Consider the following 17,626-nt stretch of genomic DNA (forward strand, 5'->3'; position numbering starts at 1 on the left):
TTTATTAGCTAAAATTTGATGTGTAAAATATTTTTTTAACAAAATATATACTATGGTGTTGACCCATAAAAGAAAAATCAGAATTATACCAATTTTCTTTTTCTACCGAATAAATATTTGTTTGATTCTTTTTTATTCGACCCTAAATGCATTTTTGATTGACTTTTAAGTGTTTACAAGGATAAAAAATGTGTTTGTAAACAATTAGAAAATCAATCCAGACGCATCGAATATTTCAAATACTTGTCTATGTACAGGGATCATTTTCAATTCTTTTTTTAGAAATATTGTTAAATCTTAATTCATAAGAAAGAAGAGAACTAATGAGAACTTTCCTCCCCAATCACTTTGAAAAAACACAATCTAATCTTTCTAATGAAAAGTTGTTCAACTTGCTTTTTGAACAGTGAAATAAAGACTTTGAAAAAGTCCTTAATTAGACTTTGAATAATGTAATTAAGATAAAGTAAATTCAAGTGTTGTATTGAAGAGAGGCAACTACAAAGCTTTATAATGGTAAACTATTTTCTAAAGTAGTTTGAAGGAACACATTTTAATTATTGAGTCAAATACAATCAAATGCATTTGGTTTAGTACAAAAGTAAAAAGTTATTGGGAAGGATAAAAGGGGAGTTTATATAACTTTAACTTTTACCAACGGGAGAGAACTAGGGTTTAATACGAAGAAGAAAGGGAGGGATGTCAATGATTCGAGTAATTGTAATGCCTAGAAACTTTAAGGATAATAACCAGGTTTATAGTAACATTATTTTTAAAAAATATTGTAAATATAGGAAAGTCGATCTATCACTAATAGACTCTTATATTGTTGGTGGTCTAGTATTGATAGACCATACAATTTTATTGATTTGATAAAAATACAAGATTTTTGTTGATAGGTTTTGCTATATTTAGATTAGTTTAAAAAAAACATTGTCATATTGTATTTTGAATATGATTGTTATAATTTTTCAACTATCAATAATAATGATTTATACATATATTCGGCTATTATGTAGCAAAAATACTATAATTGGAATGAGTAGGATTTTAGGACTAATAATTCAAATGTGTACCGTAACATCTTTAAGGAATTACAAATCAATATAACAAAATCTATTATTAATAATGACTTTATGTTGTTGATAGACTTTTATTAGTAATAAATCGTACTACTAATAGATTACCCTACCAACGATGTTATAAGTGATCTATATATCATTCATAGAGACTCCTAGAAGTTGAATCTAAATATTGCTATATTTATATAAAGATAATTCTTTTACTAAAGTTTTAGAACCTATTATTATATTATATTTATAATCGTCTCATATATTTAACAATATATAAGAACACAAAAGCTACCAATTAATTATATGGTAATGAGAGACGAATTGTCCACATGCATTTTCTTGGAGATTAATCAAATTTGATCTGATTATTTTTTAATCAATAAGATATATCTAAACTAATTAAATTAGGTTAGTCCCAATTAAATAATTAAACTATGCTTACATTAGTATTCATTATTATACTTGAATAAAATAATAATAATAATAATAATAATAATAATAATAATAATAATAATAATAATAATAATAATAATAATAATAATAATAATAATAATAATAATAATAATAATAATAATAATAATAATAATAATAATAATAATAATAATAATAATAATAATAATAATAATAATAATAATAATAATAATAATAATAATAATAATAATAATAATAATAATAATAATAATAATAATAATAATAATAATAATAATAATAATAATAATAATAATAATAATAATAATAATAATAGGCATGGATTAATATCTACACAAATTAAATAATGTGGCAACTTGAAACAATCATATAGTTGCTTTTACTAGAAAGATATAATAAGAATTGAACATTTTAATTGACCTATTTATTACATTATTAATTAGGCTACCAATAATATGAGAGGCCGAGAGGGTACTTCGATGGATTGCTTTTCATGTGAGAATTGGTAAGCTATCATCACATTAGATTAGGCTTTCTTTAGAAAATAAATGAACAAATCAAACTAACATATATATGTCGAATTCCCACTTTATAAACTTTAATTGTAATATATATTTTACTAAGTATTTCAAAGTTCTAACCAATTTTAGAAATTTGACACACACTTTTTCTTTTTTCTTTTTGGTGCCACAACAACAAATAAACCAACAATCACTCCTTCAAATAAAGAACTCTTTCCAAACCCTAGAAAAGCTTCCAAGAAGATGCAAAATTGTTAGCACCTAAAATGGCATTATAGATCGTATTAGAGTGGAACCTCTCCTTGCAAGACGTGGTTTGGTGACTAATGATTTAGGTAGAAAAAGTTGGTGGACATGCAAAGTCAAATTCATGAGAGGTATATGATGAACCAAGACATACGTCCAAATGATTAGCGATCTGGATAATATAAAAGTATAGTTAAGAAAGATTTAAAAAGAACGTAACAAATACATACTACATATATGACAATATGCATCTTTCTTCTATGTGGCTCATTCATTGAAATTTCAAAGTTGATCATGTTTTTACCTTTGAACAACTATTCTATATTAGGTAGATGAATTTCCCGTAAGAAATTTCTAAAAAACATGTGAGTGAGAATAAGTACGTTGGATAATGTTCACTCTAAGAAACAACATAATTAAAACAAACTAACTAAATACGTTTAGATATGATCAATTAACAATCACTATAAACATACATTCCTAGGCTATAGTTGATTTTTTTTTGTTTTTCCGTTCAACAAACCCGTATGTAGGAGAATCAAATCTCTTATCGGAAAGATTTTATAGTAAAACTGTAATAGTGAATTGAGTTATATTCATATATATTAACCTACCATACCCATAAAAATGGTATTATATATTTTGTAGAAAGTTGTAATAAAAAAGTAGCATGTACTACGACAACATATAATATTTGTTTGTACAACATATCTATTATTAAACTTGAAAGAATCCATTTTGTTTCCTCAAATTTATGGTATTTGGAATAATTAAGCTGCAAACCAAATTTGTCGGACCAGAAAGGTTTGTAGTGAAGATGAAAAGGACAATAATTGAAATTGAGAAATCATATGAAACAAATTAGATAAATTTTTAAGGACAAATATGAGAATTTAGCCTACATTTAGGATGAAGGAAAGCAATATATACTACACATATATAAAAATTATGTATTAATTAAAATATGTTGAGGTCCCATCATATATTCTTACCAAAAATAAATAATATAAATTTATCAATAATAATTAACTAATTAGTTAAAGTTTTTGAAGGAAATAATGATTTTATATTTTATCAAATTAAATGGTCTTACACTTAGGTCTCATAATTAATTACGAGACCTCGAACATAAAACTTAACTAACTTAGTCACGACAATGGCTACGTGCAACTTAAGCTCTAGCTAATCTCTATACCTCTCTTATTCTATCGTTATAGAAAAAATGAAAATAATTTCGGACGTTGCACAACAGATGTTTGGGTGCAGCTCATGTTGCACCTACGACCCAAAGTTTTTTTTTTTCTTTTAAATATATATGAGATATATATTTCAACGAGAAATCAAATATTGATATCGACCGTCCCATATATTGTAAAGAAAAATGTTAGGCTTCATATAAGAAATTTCTTTCTAATATTATTGAGGCATACATTACCATCTTTACATCTTTTTTCTTTAAAAAGAACTAAAGATCGAGGGACCAGTGAGCGCACCTAATCATCTCAACTAGATTGTCATCTCCTTGGCGCCATCATCACGTCTCGACCCAAAAGATGCATAAATCAGATGCTAAAAGTAAAATTCAAAGTACTATGTTAGAATCGAAGTATGCTAGGGTTTCTTAATCCAAAATTCAATATATATAATATGTCAATATATATATATATATATATAAAAAGAATATATTATAATTAAATAAAGTATCATATCTTTTCAAGCACATAAGAGATCACAGAGACTATGTTAACCGTAATCCCAACTTAAATTTGAATCAAATTTAGTAACAATTGAAAGTCGAAATATATATATTATATAATATGGAAAGAAGAGAGAAATTAAATTAAAAATGAAGCATATATATAATATATATTTTAGGCAGTAATAGCCCCACAAAAACCAGCCTCCCATTTACACTCATTTAGGGGCCACAGTACAAATTAGGCTCAAAAGCCAACTTATTACATAGCTGTTCAATTCTATATTAAACCAATCAAGCACCTACATGAATACAAAAAAAAATTTCTTAACCTCTTTAAATTTTGCCTTATTTACGTCTGAATTATTGCTTTTTTTTCTTTTTTATTTTTGCCTTATGGTGAGTTGTAAATAACCCCATTTTCAACCCAGTAGGTCACACCTCCCCCTAGGGTTTTTTCATCTTTAACCCATCATCATCACATTACTACATTTGATTTTCATTTTCATTTTAATTATTCATTCATTGTTAATAATTTATTAATTTTTTATAAAAGAAAGAACAAAAAGTTACATATCCAAACATGAGAAGAGACTTGAAAGAAAAAAACATGTCTCCTCACTATTAAGAGCAGCTGTTCTTGACCAAATCAAGTATCTTTTTTTTTTTCCTATTACACTAATGGTCATGATTAATAAAGAAAATGAATAATTATTTTATCTCATTTATAATTAAAAATCCATATGATATATAATTGACAAATGAGAAAATGACATGTCATAAAAGCTATTTTTCCAATTGAACTTTTTTCCAACTCTATTTAAACAAGTGCTTTAAGGGTTAGGGTTTCAGCCAAGAACCCCATTTCAATTTGTAAAATCTCTCCCTAACTCCTACATTAAATTTATTATTCCATTACCAAAACTTGAAGATTTTTTTTTTCTTTTTTGTAGAACAAGACCTAGCTAATTACCCTAAAATGGATCTTTTGTTACAATTTTTTTTTCTTTGGTTCAAATGAGGAAGCGTCAAGTTGTGCTTAGAAGATCAGAAGAACCCTCAAGGGACACTGTGGCTTCTTCTTTCACAGTTAGAAGTGTAAGATATGGGGAGTGTCAAAAGAACCACGCTGCCGGGGTCGGAGGGTATGCCGTTGATGGGTGTCGAGAATTTATGGCAAGTGGTGACGAAGGGACGACAGCTGGACTGACTTGCGCCGCTTGCGGTTGCCATCGGAATTTTCATAGAAGGCAAGTTGGAACTGAGGTAGTGTGTGATTGCTCTTCATCACCCTCAAATGGAACTTAATTAAAAGACTATACATATAATAATACTATAACTTCAGTGTGTATGGGGTGAGGATTTTTTTTCTTTTTCTTTTTCGGGGTGCTGAATAAACAAAATTTCTCAACATGGGATTGAGAGTTGAGAGTTGAGAGTTGAGATTCAGCTTTGTTGTTCTGTTGCTTGAATTATTATTATTATTATTATTATTATTATTATTATTTAAAAAAAAAATTCTTGTGTTGGATTGGAATCAACTTGACTTCAACTAAGAAATATGTGCTTTGTGTAATTTTGAATTTTTTTCCCTTTAATTTCAGGTTCATATGAGGATCAAAAAAGTTATGTAAATCCTTTTTTTTTTTTCATTACATCTCTTTTGAATTATATATGTATTTGATTTGAGTGTATCTTTTGGAGATTGGAAGTAATAGACCAAAAATCTTTATTGCAATATCTTTAAGCTTTCAGTCCTTACAATATCTGGCAAAATTCAATTCAACTAATTATTGACACTATAATTCTATGACATTCAAAATTAAAAAAAAAAATGTACAAATATGATCAAATATATTCACAAAACCCTTGAGTGAAAAAGGGTCAGCAATATTGCTTGAATTTTTTTTCCCCCTTTTTTTAGAGATTTTAAATCTAGTGAGACTACCCTAGAGGTAAATAATCGTCCAAATAATTTCATGTAAGAAGGTAATTTGAATTATTGTAACCCTCATGTAAAAATAAGTTTACTTAAAAAGGATAATATGTAAGAATTGGGGGAAAAAAAGGGGGGCTTTTGTGGTTATTTTATAATTTGATTTTTAGCCCTAGAATTGTTGTCTATTTGCACATAATAATACAAAGGGATTTATATATTATAAGGAAATTACTTGATTTCATACAGCTAGAATTATAAGTCTCTATTTATGGAAAAAAATTGTTTGGTAATATTACTTAGTATTCAAAATGGAAGAGGCCCACACATCCAATCATGTTGGTTGTTATAGCGGAAAAGTTTCTTTAACAATGTACTTAAAAGTTGATTAAAGGCTTAAACTAACACACAACCCACTATTGAAGGGAAGTAGTTGCTATCTTTTCTAGTTGGTTGATGCTATTGATTAGCTAAAGACCACATTTGAGACATTAAAGAGAATGCTGGAAAGAAACATTGTAGCTAGATTTTATGCAAAAAGATATAAAGGAAAAAAATTGATGATAAGTTAATTATTTTGAAACATATACAACAAAGGATTAAAATATCGAAAAATGATTGAATTTAACGCCCAAGTTCAGTAGGGATTGAATTGACCGAAATCATATTTGAATATAAAAGAAGAATCTTGAAAATATGAAAATATGGTTAGAGAAGACTTAATTTATAAAAGTATTAAAAGCACATTCTCTTGTTTTTGTGTCGTGGTTCAATCAAAGGAAAATCAAAGTTATGCATGTTTAGCTTAGAGCAATATAATTGTATGTTAAATGATTTCTTGAAAATTTTCTTAAAAAGCATGTAAAGTGAGGACATAACATGTTGTTGGTTTGTGGGGATTGTCTTTACTCCTAGAAACAGTTCAAGACAAACAAACCGAAGAAAGTTATCAGGTTTGCAGGAGAATATATCGGGTCTATTAAGTACAGAATCCAAGTTCCAAATCCTAATCTGAAACAATGGTTATGGAGCGTTATACTAATCAAATGAAAAAAGATATAAACAATACGCATAGTTTGAGTTTAGTTGTGATTTAACAACCACGAAGTGAAATTTTATGATTTGTGATCAAGATGGATGAGCAAAATCATGAAAGGATATTTGAGAGAGGGAAAAAAACAAGTGAAGAAATGAGAGAGAGCATATGGGTTAGCCAATTAACTCCATGTGAAGTGTTTGCAAAAACGAAAGTGATTCAAAGTTAGGTTTTTGAGGTTTTTTGGAGGTACCCTATGAGGAACAAAGCTTCGGGTATACGTTGTATTTCAATGAGGTTTGAGAGGGTAGATGTCAATTCCAAACCCAAATATCTCACCATCCTTTATAAGATATTTGGTATGAAGAATTTGCATGGAATTAGCCTTAGCTAGTTAGGTTTGCTACATCCAAATAATTTCGATCACTTAGATTTCAAACTATTAACTCCCTAGCTATTCCTTTGTTTTGCTTTTAATTTCCTCCAACTTGTTCATTATTATTGTTCCAAAAACTAATATGCCTAATCTATCAAATATCAATAGCTAGATTCGAGTGGTTAATAGATTTTTGACGATAGTTGTTGATTTACAATGTACATAGAGATGACTTAAATGTTAAGTATAGAGTTTCATCTTAATTTATAGACATATATATATCGGCAATAGTAAAGATTGTCTATAGGGGATAAATTAAACTTAATTGGAGTTGAATTATTGCGAATACATGAGAATGAGAAAAAATATACATTCCGACAACATTCAAAATGTTGGTGTTGTTATTGTGTTATATATTTATTGGTAACTAGTCCATTTCTTCATGTGCAAATAGAATAATATGTTATATCATGCACATTCATAATTAACAAAAGGGTCAAATCTAGCAACTCACTTAATATTGACATTCTTATGTGACAATATAATTTGTCTAATGGTTATGAAAGATAGATAAGCATAATTAATATCATTACATGAAAGACTAGCTTAGAATAGAATCAAATTTCTAGCTATTTTCAAGTTCATCACACAAGTGTTTCTTTTTCAAGACCATAAATTAATTTTTACACATTCATAGATTTATAGAACCAACGTATAATCTTTTCTTTTTAATGTGAATAGTGGGTTTTGTCTATATATATTAATCCTATTTAAGTTTTAGTGTTTTCTTATAGGTTTGTATAATATATTAATTTATATTTAATTTAATTTTAAAAAAATTCGTTAAAAATAGAAAAATGAACAAAATACTTAACTCAATGGACTTTCATGTTTTAGTCTGAAGTGTAAATATATATAACTTTTTTAGTTCTGGAAAAGAATTTCTAGACTTTATATGTTAATATATAGTTTTGTCAACTCATATTTAATAATATAATATGGATAATAATTAATATATAAACTAATTGAGATTTTAATTTATTTATTTTTTAGTAAAAAAGGTGATTAGATGAATGAATTGACATAAGGAAGAATAGATTATTATTAAGGGCCAATGGAGTTTAGGTTGTGTGTGACTCGCCCTATCCAAATACTTTAAATTACAATATGGTTGCCTAAAAATAGCTTAATTAACCTAAATAAATCAATAATAGCTAAAAAAACTTAAATATATTTTAGTTCCACTACTCCTAGTTTTATAGAACTAAACTAATAATTTAGCTCCTCAATTTTAATTTGGAACAATTTAATTCTTGATTAATTAAAATTTTATAAGGATTTAGTCCCTATCTTACAAATTGGTACTAAGATTTTATAATGAGATTTTTTACCTAAACAAACTAATAAACTAATTAAAAAATATATTTACCAAATATAAAATCTATATCATGATGAAATAATAAAGATTTACGTTGAATTGAATTTTGATGAGATATTTTAGATTAAGACTAATTAATTGTTATAAAGTTAAAAATAAAATAAACAAATTATTACCTATTAAAATTTAAGAACTAAATTGATTTACAAACCAAAGTTTAAAAATTGGGTTTAACCGATTACTAACTATTTAGAATTAGGTTAAAAGGATTAATATATTTTGAAAATAATTTGAAATAATATTGTTTAAAAATCATACTACTTAGGGCTTTATAATATATAAAGTAATTGTCAATGTCATTGAAATTTCTCTAAAAATTCCTTGCCTTCTTTTGTGGGTATCACAAGAATGAAAGAAATAAGGAAAATGATATTTGTTTAAATTAAAAAAGTTTCAAGAAGGTGCTCATGAAGCCCTAAGTATCTAATTGACAAATATAGCCCTAATTATCCAATTGACAAATATAGCCCTAATTATCCAATTGACAAATATAGCCCTAATTATCCAATTGACAAATATAGCAAGCAGCAACAAAGACAATTTTGTTCACTTTCCCTCTTGAAAATATGTCCATCTAATCTTGCTGCCTAATTCTTTTTTAAAAAACAGAAATTCCCTATTTCAAAATAAAATTAAATTAAAAATTTATTCAAAAGGTTTAGCATTTATTTACTACATGAAATGAAAAGAATCTAGATTGAGTTATATATCAAAGTCGAATTTCCGAAATTACGTATCTAAAAATAAAAATATTCATCGATATGTTGATATATTTGTAAATTAAACAGTTTGATACTCATATTAAATGTTCACGAATATCTTCGTCATCTTTTGTATATAGTCATAAAAAAGAACATCTATTTATATGCTATGGATCTTTATTTTGTTCTTTTTTTTTCAAATCAAGGTACGAGACTAATTTTATTTTTACCTCACAAAAATTAGAATAATAATTCTAGAAGTTATAAAAACATTACATACTATCTTTCTTTTCACTTAATTTTTAGTGTGGGGAATAATTAAACACCAACTATATATGTAAAGTTTTTTTTTTTTTTTTTTTTTGTTATTGACCCTTTATAATCATAAAATGTACCATATTATATGATCTTTATAATGGATATGTTATTGTTAACCATGGACATAAACTTTCAAAACTTTACATTTTTTTTAATTAAAAAAACCTCGTAAAACAATGAATAAGATTTGTTCCTTTTATCCCAATTAATTCAACAATTTTGTAGTAATTAATCAAGATGTATAATTGATTAGATAAAATGAGATATTATTACTTTACATGCATACAACATTGTTTTGAGGTGAGTAGCCTTTTTCTTTTTCGTGGTAATTATCGACTTCTAAATCACATACGAAATTAATTTAAGTAAAGTTACTTTCGATAATGACATTTAATCGTGACGTTTTCTATTTTCATAACCACCAAATCTTCTACAAATTTTTCTAACTCAAAATAAGTAAGTAATGATAGTATGAAACGGAATCAATTTAATTGAAAATGCCAACATTAAATTAGGAAATTTGGTGTTGATTGATATGGGCATAAGAGAGAATTAAATTTGGTAAAATTTTGGTGCAATAATTTAATTTGAATTTTGAATCAAATGTATTAGAAATTTATTCCTATTTTTAAAGACCACTAAAAATTGCAAAGATTCTCTTTTTTTTAAAAAAAAAAAAAAATTTACCATAGCATATAGAATAATACAATTAGTAGGGTCATCTCTAAATTTCCTACAATTAGGCCATTGCTATATGTTGCTCCTTCATCATTGTCTCTCTACTTATTGAAAATATCAACTTTTCTTATATTTAATTTTACTACTTTTTTCTCTTGTTTATATTTCAATTATACTCCCAATAGCATCCATCCTTAATTAATTCAACCTTATAAATGTTTCTTTCATCTATTTAATTTCTTCACAATTTAGCTACTCTTTAGGGCAATTACGTTTAAAAACAAAAATCAAATACACATGTATGTGTATATGTATAATTAACTTAGTCTTTTTAAAATATGAAAGACCGATAAAATCGTTTATATCACGTGTCTAAAAAAATTGTTGATAAAATATCGATAGAGTATTGTCAACTAGATTAGATAAGAATAGTAAAATCAACCATTAAAATTTATTTATTTATTTAAATAAATAACTACTCTACATAATTTTTTTTTTTTTGAAGAAATTGAAATATTTATTATTTATATTATATTTACATTAGTGATTAGTGACATTATGGATGGTTTATATTTCTTGTTTTTCGTAAACTTTTTAAAGGTTGAAAAAGTCAATTCACCGTCTCTTTAGGTTAACATCTCATTCTTAAAAACGTGGAAATAGACATTACAAAAATTTAATATCATGCATGTGACTCCGAAGACTTTGGCATGTTTAATATTTTATTTACATATATCTACCATGTATTAACTATAAACTATTTTGTAAAAATGATTTTGACTCAGCAATAATTAACATAATGATATTGAATATTCTAACCATGGCCATTTTTTAAGTAAAATAATTAAATATTTATAATAACCCCATAAAATAACATTACATAGTCATTTTATCGAAGTCAACTTTCCAATTTATAGTTTAATAAGGATGATAATAATAATTCCATGGACAATTTCAAACTATTTTTAATTGAAGGTTAAAATCTAATGTTGCACTTTGTACTAAAGTTACAAGTGTACTATCAAATGTTATTAGGGTTAATTCATATAATAATATATATAATGTTTGTGTGTGTTAGTTATTACATTATTACATTACAAAATATATATAATGTTTGACCATGTTTAAAGGAAAATATTTCACAATTTAATCAGGCATATAATTTTGCAAAGACAATGGTGAAACTCTTCAATCCTTCTTATTCTATCTTATTATCATATATATATATATATATCTTATTCTATCATTTGTTTATAATATCACACAATATATATAGTGATATTATAAACTCATGGTATTAATTGTCATTGTCGTCTTTAACGTTGGATATTTAAACAAATGATACAACCAAAACATTATTGTCAACGACGTAAGGTACGTAGTTGATTTCAAACTTTTGACAAATATACATGAATTCATATCCTTTCTCACACTTGCTCCTTCTTTTATTCTTTCTAATTCTTTCACTTATGCCAGCTTTGGTATCACAAGGTAGATGCACTTGACATTTACTCCATGTACCTAATCCTTAGCTTTTTGCATCTTTTTTTTGAAGGCAAAATGATATCTTAAACTTTGTTTTTTTCTTTTTTTTCTTTTTTCCTTTTCATGTTGAGCTATATATAGCTTCTTAAATAGTTAGTTTATATATATATATATATATATATATATATATATATATATATATATATATATATATATATATATATATATATATTTGACATTATATTCTTAAAGTTAATTTGAGGGTACAAATAACACATGTTAAAGTACTCAATGTGAGACATAGCTTTTTACATATTGGCTATATGATATCTATGTGTGTTGTGTTGTCACTTGGCATATATATTGGCAATCCCAAATCCCCAAATTGTATTTTTGTCTTTAATATATATATATATATATATCCCCACATGCAGCACTTAATGACACTCATGAGATGTCCTTACTATGACTTGTCTAAGAGAAAGCCCACATGACTTGGTCTTTCCAAACTAACTTTCATATGCAAATTTATCCCCTTTTTCATCATTCCAACCACAAAAATATCAACCAAAATACTACACATAAGCTTTTCCGTATATTGTTAAATATATATATATCAATCAACTTTACGACACACATATCGATTGTCTCATGTATATACAATTTATTTACTGTATGGTAGAGACTAATGGACTGCATGTTACGTTTTTTGTTATTTATAATTAATGGTCGCATAATCTATGTTTCGAGTGTAATCAATTATTTAACATTTGTAGAGGGATTGTAGATTAGAAAAATTAAAGAATTATCATGTCAAAATCAGTGAAAGAATTGAGATTAAGGTAGCTCCTTTAAAAGGGGGGAGATTGGAATTAAAAGAAAAATTGAGTTTTAGATGATAAGAAATAAATGAGTTTGAAAGTTGAGGTATTGTATAATGTTGTTGTGTGGTGTCCATGAGAGCAACAGCTAGGGCTCATTGAAAAAGAAAAATTTAAAGTGGAAAGAGAATTAATTAGTGAGTTGGAAAATGTGAAAAATCTCACATCCTTTTATTAATTTCTCTAAGTTGTAAAGTTATTAAATGGCCAACAATTCTCATGACCCCTTCGCCTTCTTTTTTCAATGCCCCCTTTCCCCTTTACTTTACACCCAATATATCTTTCATTCATTTTTTAAAAAATTAATTTACATTGTTTTCTTTTTTTTTTTTTTCTTTTTCCAACCTGTACTTAATTCAAACCAATCATTTAATATTATTTTTATTCTCTTTTTTCTTTTATTTATTAAATTCTTTATAAAAAGAACTAAATCTATGAAAAGTTATTCCAAATAAGTCACTTCTTGTATCAAGTACGTTGTTCATTCAAAAGATAGAAGAAATAGTTTTATTATCTATGAGTTGATTTTTTATTAGTAGTTTTAGACTTTAAAATTTAAAATGGGTTGACACTTTAATTTCTCAAATTAGTTAATTAGGGTTGGACTTTATAGACAATTTTGAATTACACGAGGAAAAAAGTATATAAAAAAATAAGAAAATAAATATATGTGATATATTTAGAAATGAAGTAGGCATAATATACACACATATACATATGTTATGTGGAAGAATTTGTATATGATAGTTATAACCTCCTTATGTAGTAAATAAAACATTTGTTAATAGAAATTAATTAATATCGAAATCTTCATTTCCCAAATTTCACTTTTTAACTTCTTTGTAGAACAAAAAAAAAAAACAAAATATTTTAGGAAGAATATATCGATTTTAAATTTTAGATTTTGTTACAGAGTTGTTAAATCAAATTACCCTTACAAAATAACATTATGAATATTAAAAGAAAAAAAAAAGAGTAATGTTCTATATTATGTTAAATTATTTTATCAACTTAAGATTTAAGTTGATAAATTGTTTTTAATAATTGAAATACATTATTTTTTTATATTTTCATAATAATAAATAAAAAAAATTGACATAGATTTTTTTTAAAGAGGAGAAATTTGACAAAATTGTGGACGAGAACAAGAAATTAAAATCTTAAACAAAACGAGAATAGATAAGAAAATGGAATTAAAGATGAATATGAAAATTTTTACATGATCTATAACAATAATATTGCTGACATTGGAAAATATAATCTAAATTAGATAATAGAATGTAAAGGAGAGATGAAAAAAAAATACTCCCTCCAAAGAAATCCAAAAGGAAAACATTATGTTTAGCTAAAAATAATGAAAGATAATGATGTCTAATTTCTTAAATATTCATATAGTTTCATCCAATATTCCAATATCATTAAGCTCACAATCTCTTGGTTGAGCTCCGCCCCCACTTTCCTCGAACAACCATTTCTCAATCATAGAAAATGGCAATCCTTCACAACTCATCCCCTCCTCATGATTCTCACAGTTACCATTTTCACAACACTGATATCTCAAAATCGACCTGAATTCCCCATCGCCACCGCTGCCACCACTCGACTCGGTTTTAGCCGCGGTCTTGGCAGGATTATTATTCTTCATCCATCCAGTCAACAATTTGGCTATATTCTCAGTGCTCGAAGCATAAGCTGTGGCTTGTGCTTGAGCTTGAGCTTGAGCTTGAGCTTGGGCCTGAGCTTGGGCTTGGGCTTGAGCTTGAGCTTGAGCTTGAGCTTGGGCTTGCTTTGTTGAGAAACAACCAAGTGAAGGGCTTAATAATAATTCAGAGCTGAAATTAGTAGTTGAAGTTTGTGGTGTAAGAGCTTCCCATAATGCTTGTCTTGCCATTCTAATATCAGTTTGAAGCCTCTTTTCCCATTGTCCTCTTGCCATTCCTTGCTTTGATGTATCTCCATAACTATTTGGTCTCACTTGAACCTTCCTCAACTTCTTTTTCAAATGCGTATTCCAATAATTCTTTATATCGTTATCCGTCCTCTGCGGAAGATATGAAGCTATCGCTGCCCATCTACACAACCAAAACAGAGAATGAGACACTAGCTAGCTAACAGTTGATTATATTAAAACCAAGTTGGATATATAATAACTTACCTATTTCCCAAAAGGGCTTGAAGATGAACAATCATTTTCTCTTCTTGATCAGTAAAGTTACCTCTTTTGATCCCAGGTCGAAGATAGTTGGTCCATCTCAATCTACAACTCTTGCTACATCTAAGCAAACCTGTATTAGAAGGAACGGCCCTCCAATTGCCAGGGCCATGTTGTTGAATATAAGAAACAAGAACAATATCTTCTTCAGGAGTCCATGGACCTTTCTTCACACCTTCTTTATCACAACATGGAGGCCTTCCCATAATTACTTTGCTTCAAATTTTGTAGAATTGGGAAGAATATTGGGTTTTGAGAGAGTTTAAATAGAGAGAGAGAGAGAGAAAAAAAAAAACAAAACAAAAATGGTGAGAGCTGCTTAAATTGAAAAGAAAAAGAAGAAATGGAATGGCGAAAGAGTCAAAAAATAGCATTAAATTATAAGTACAGCAACAGCATGCTTTTTCCAAAAGAAAAAGAAATGAAATGAAATATATATTTTTTGAAATTCTCTTTTTATCTTTCTGCCTCTTAAAATTAAAACCGCGTAATATTGAATGTGGCAGCCTTCATGTTTAATAATAATATTTAATAATACATTCTATTTATTGTTTGTTTTATTTTATTTTTAAAAAAAAAATGTGTGTAGTGCAATAAATAAATAATGCCTGTTTTTTTTTTTTTAATTTCTTAGCTGACTCTATTATAAATTAGCTAAATAATAATGGAATGGAATTTCTTTTTCTTTTTTACTTTTTTTTTTACTAAATTTTTCATGCTTGTGTTCTAAGTAAGGTGTGGATATTTGTAGACACATGAATGGGAAGAGTTTGATACATTTTGATGTTAAATGCTTAGAAATATGTCAAATTGAGTTATATTTTTGTATGGTAATATTAAGGTTTAGTTTGGAATTCTTGTAGTATTTTTTTTCTAAATAATTGAGGATAACTTTGTTTCGATTAGTGAATTTAAACATTCGATTTGAAAAAGTGGGTTATATAGTATTTGGTAAATAAATAATTAATGAAAAAAATTATTTTTTTAGTCATCAAGTTTTTAATAATAAGTGTGTGTTTGCATCCTTGAATTTAAAAAAATGTAACTTTGTAGTCTTCAAGTAGTTTATAATAAAAATAATTTATTTGGTCCTTGAGTTTTGAAAATGTCGTACTTTTTTAACCATAGCTTTTAAAAATAGGTTTAAAAAATAAATATATGATATTTGAAATTAGACAAAAAAAAAGTTTTATAAAGAATATGTTTTTTAGAAATTATTATTAGTCATTTGAGTGATTTTTAAATTCATTTTTAAAATGTCATAAACAAAAAGATATATTTAAAAACTTTGGATCAAATGGTTCTATTCTTGTAACTAATAATATATTTTTAAAACTTACAAAACCAAATATACATATTCTTAAAAAACTTGATGACTAAAGGATCAAGTAATTTATTTTAACGTAAATTATGTTGTCTTAGTCGCACGAGTTAAAGTAAATCTGTTATTAATTTTTTTACTTTTACATTTATAATTTTAAAGAATTGTTTAGAATTAATTTTTTTTCTTTATATTAAAGTTTAAAAATTAAGGAAATAGCTTTGTTCTATATAAATTAAAATAAATATTATATGGTATATTTTGTAAAAAAAAAATAATAATATGATATTAAAAAAAAAACGCATTCAATTTATGGAAATTAGAAGATTGATTTGATTTTGTCATACAGAAATAGACACATAAAATAATTCTTAAATTAAAATTGTTTGAAAATCGTTTATGCTTTAATGAAAATTTACAAAATTTATTTTGCAAGTTTTAAATCCGTAGATTATAGTTTGAAAATAAAATCAATATAATTATTAATTTAAATAAATTATTAATAAAAGATGTCGATATCGACATTTAATAGTTGGTTTTAAAATATGTCATTTCATATATGTTACGTATGTTTTTTTAATGTAGAGTACAATAATTTCTCATTATGAAATGGAGCCATGTGAAGAATAATGTTGGAGGGAAATTCTAATGTTAATCTAATATCTATAATATGTGTGTGTGTGTGTGTGTGTATTGGAGTGTGTCACATATTGTATTTAAACTATTCTTAAAAGTTGGTGAAATCTTTTTGTTAGGTGTCAAGTTTTAGATTTGGCCATGTCTGCTATTCTTCTTTTAATTCAATCTTATTATTAAATTTTCATTTATTATTACCTTATTTGAATTCGATTAATGTAAGTTGATCCATAAATTTTAATTATTAACTTATCAAACAATATTAATTTTTGAATCATAAGCTTTTAATTTTATAAAATTAGATTCTAAATTTAGTGTTAATGTTGCATTTTTAATCTAACTAGGTTCAATTTCTTGCCTAACATAATTAGTAAACATGTATTGAATAACTTTGTTAAAATTCATAAATATCAACTTAAAAACTTATATTTATAGGTTTAATTAAGTTGTTTAAGCTACACTTTAATTTAATGAAAGTAATTAAGAGCTTATGACTAAAAACATAAAATTGATTATAAATAATTTTTGTTAATGGGTTGTTTGAATGAAAATATGTTTAAAATACTTTACATTGAAAATAGTTGTGGTACTTTGTAATGAATGTTGCTTCTTTACCCATGCAGTCTACCACCTAGTTTATAAA

At 26.2% G+C, this 17,626-nt stretch overlaps 2 protein-coding genes across 2 annotated transcripts; one reads left to right on the forward strand and one right to left on the reverse strand.

Annotated features, from left to right (window-relative positions):
* Positions 1-4,848: 4,848 nt before the first annotated feature.
* LOC103498482 (mini zinc finger protein 2) lies at positions 4,849-5,705 on the forward strand. The gene has a single exon (XM_017046917.2). It carries the CDS (start codon positions 4,983-4,985, stop codon positions 5,271-5,273), a length of 291 nt encoding a protein of 96 aa, XP_016902406.1. The 5' UTR covers positions 4,849-4,982; the 3' UTR covers positions 5,274-5,705.
* Positions 5,706-14,170: 8,465 nt separating this feature from the next.
* Positions 14,171-15,368, reverse strand: LOC103498481 (transcription factor MYB30-like). The gene is made up of 2 exons (XM_008461089.3): positions 14,970-15,368; positions 14,171-14,886 (listed from the first exon to the last, which is right to left on the reverse strand). The coding sequence occupies exons 1-2, from the start codon at positions 15,230-15,232 to the stop codon at positions 14,202-14,204; spliced, it is 948 nt and encodes a 315-aa protein (XP_008459311.1). The 5' UTR covers positions 15,233-15,368; the 3' UTR covers positions 14,171-14,201.
* Between the last annotated feature and the right edge of the window lie 2,258 nt (positions 15,369-17,626).

The sequence above is a fragment of the Cucumis melo genome, chromosome 9 (assembly GCF_025177605.1).
Source record: "Cucumis melo cultivar AY chromosome 9, USDA_Cmelo_AY_1.0, whole genome shotgun sequence".
Classification (NCBI taxonomy): Eukaryota; Viridiplantae; Streptophyta; class Magnoliopsida; order Cucurbitales; family Cucurbitaceae; genus Cucumis; species Cucumis melo.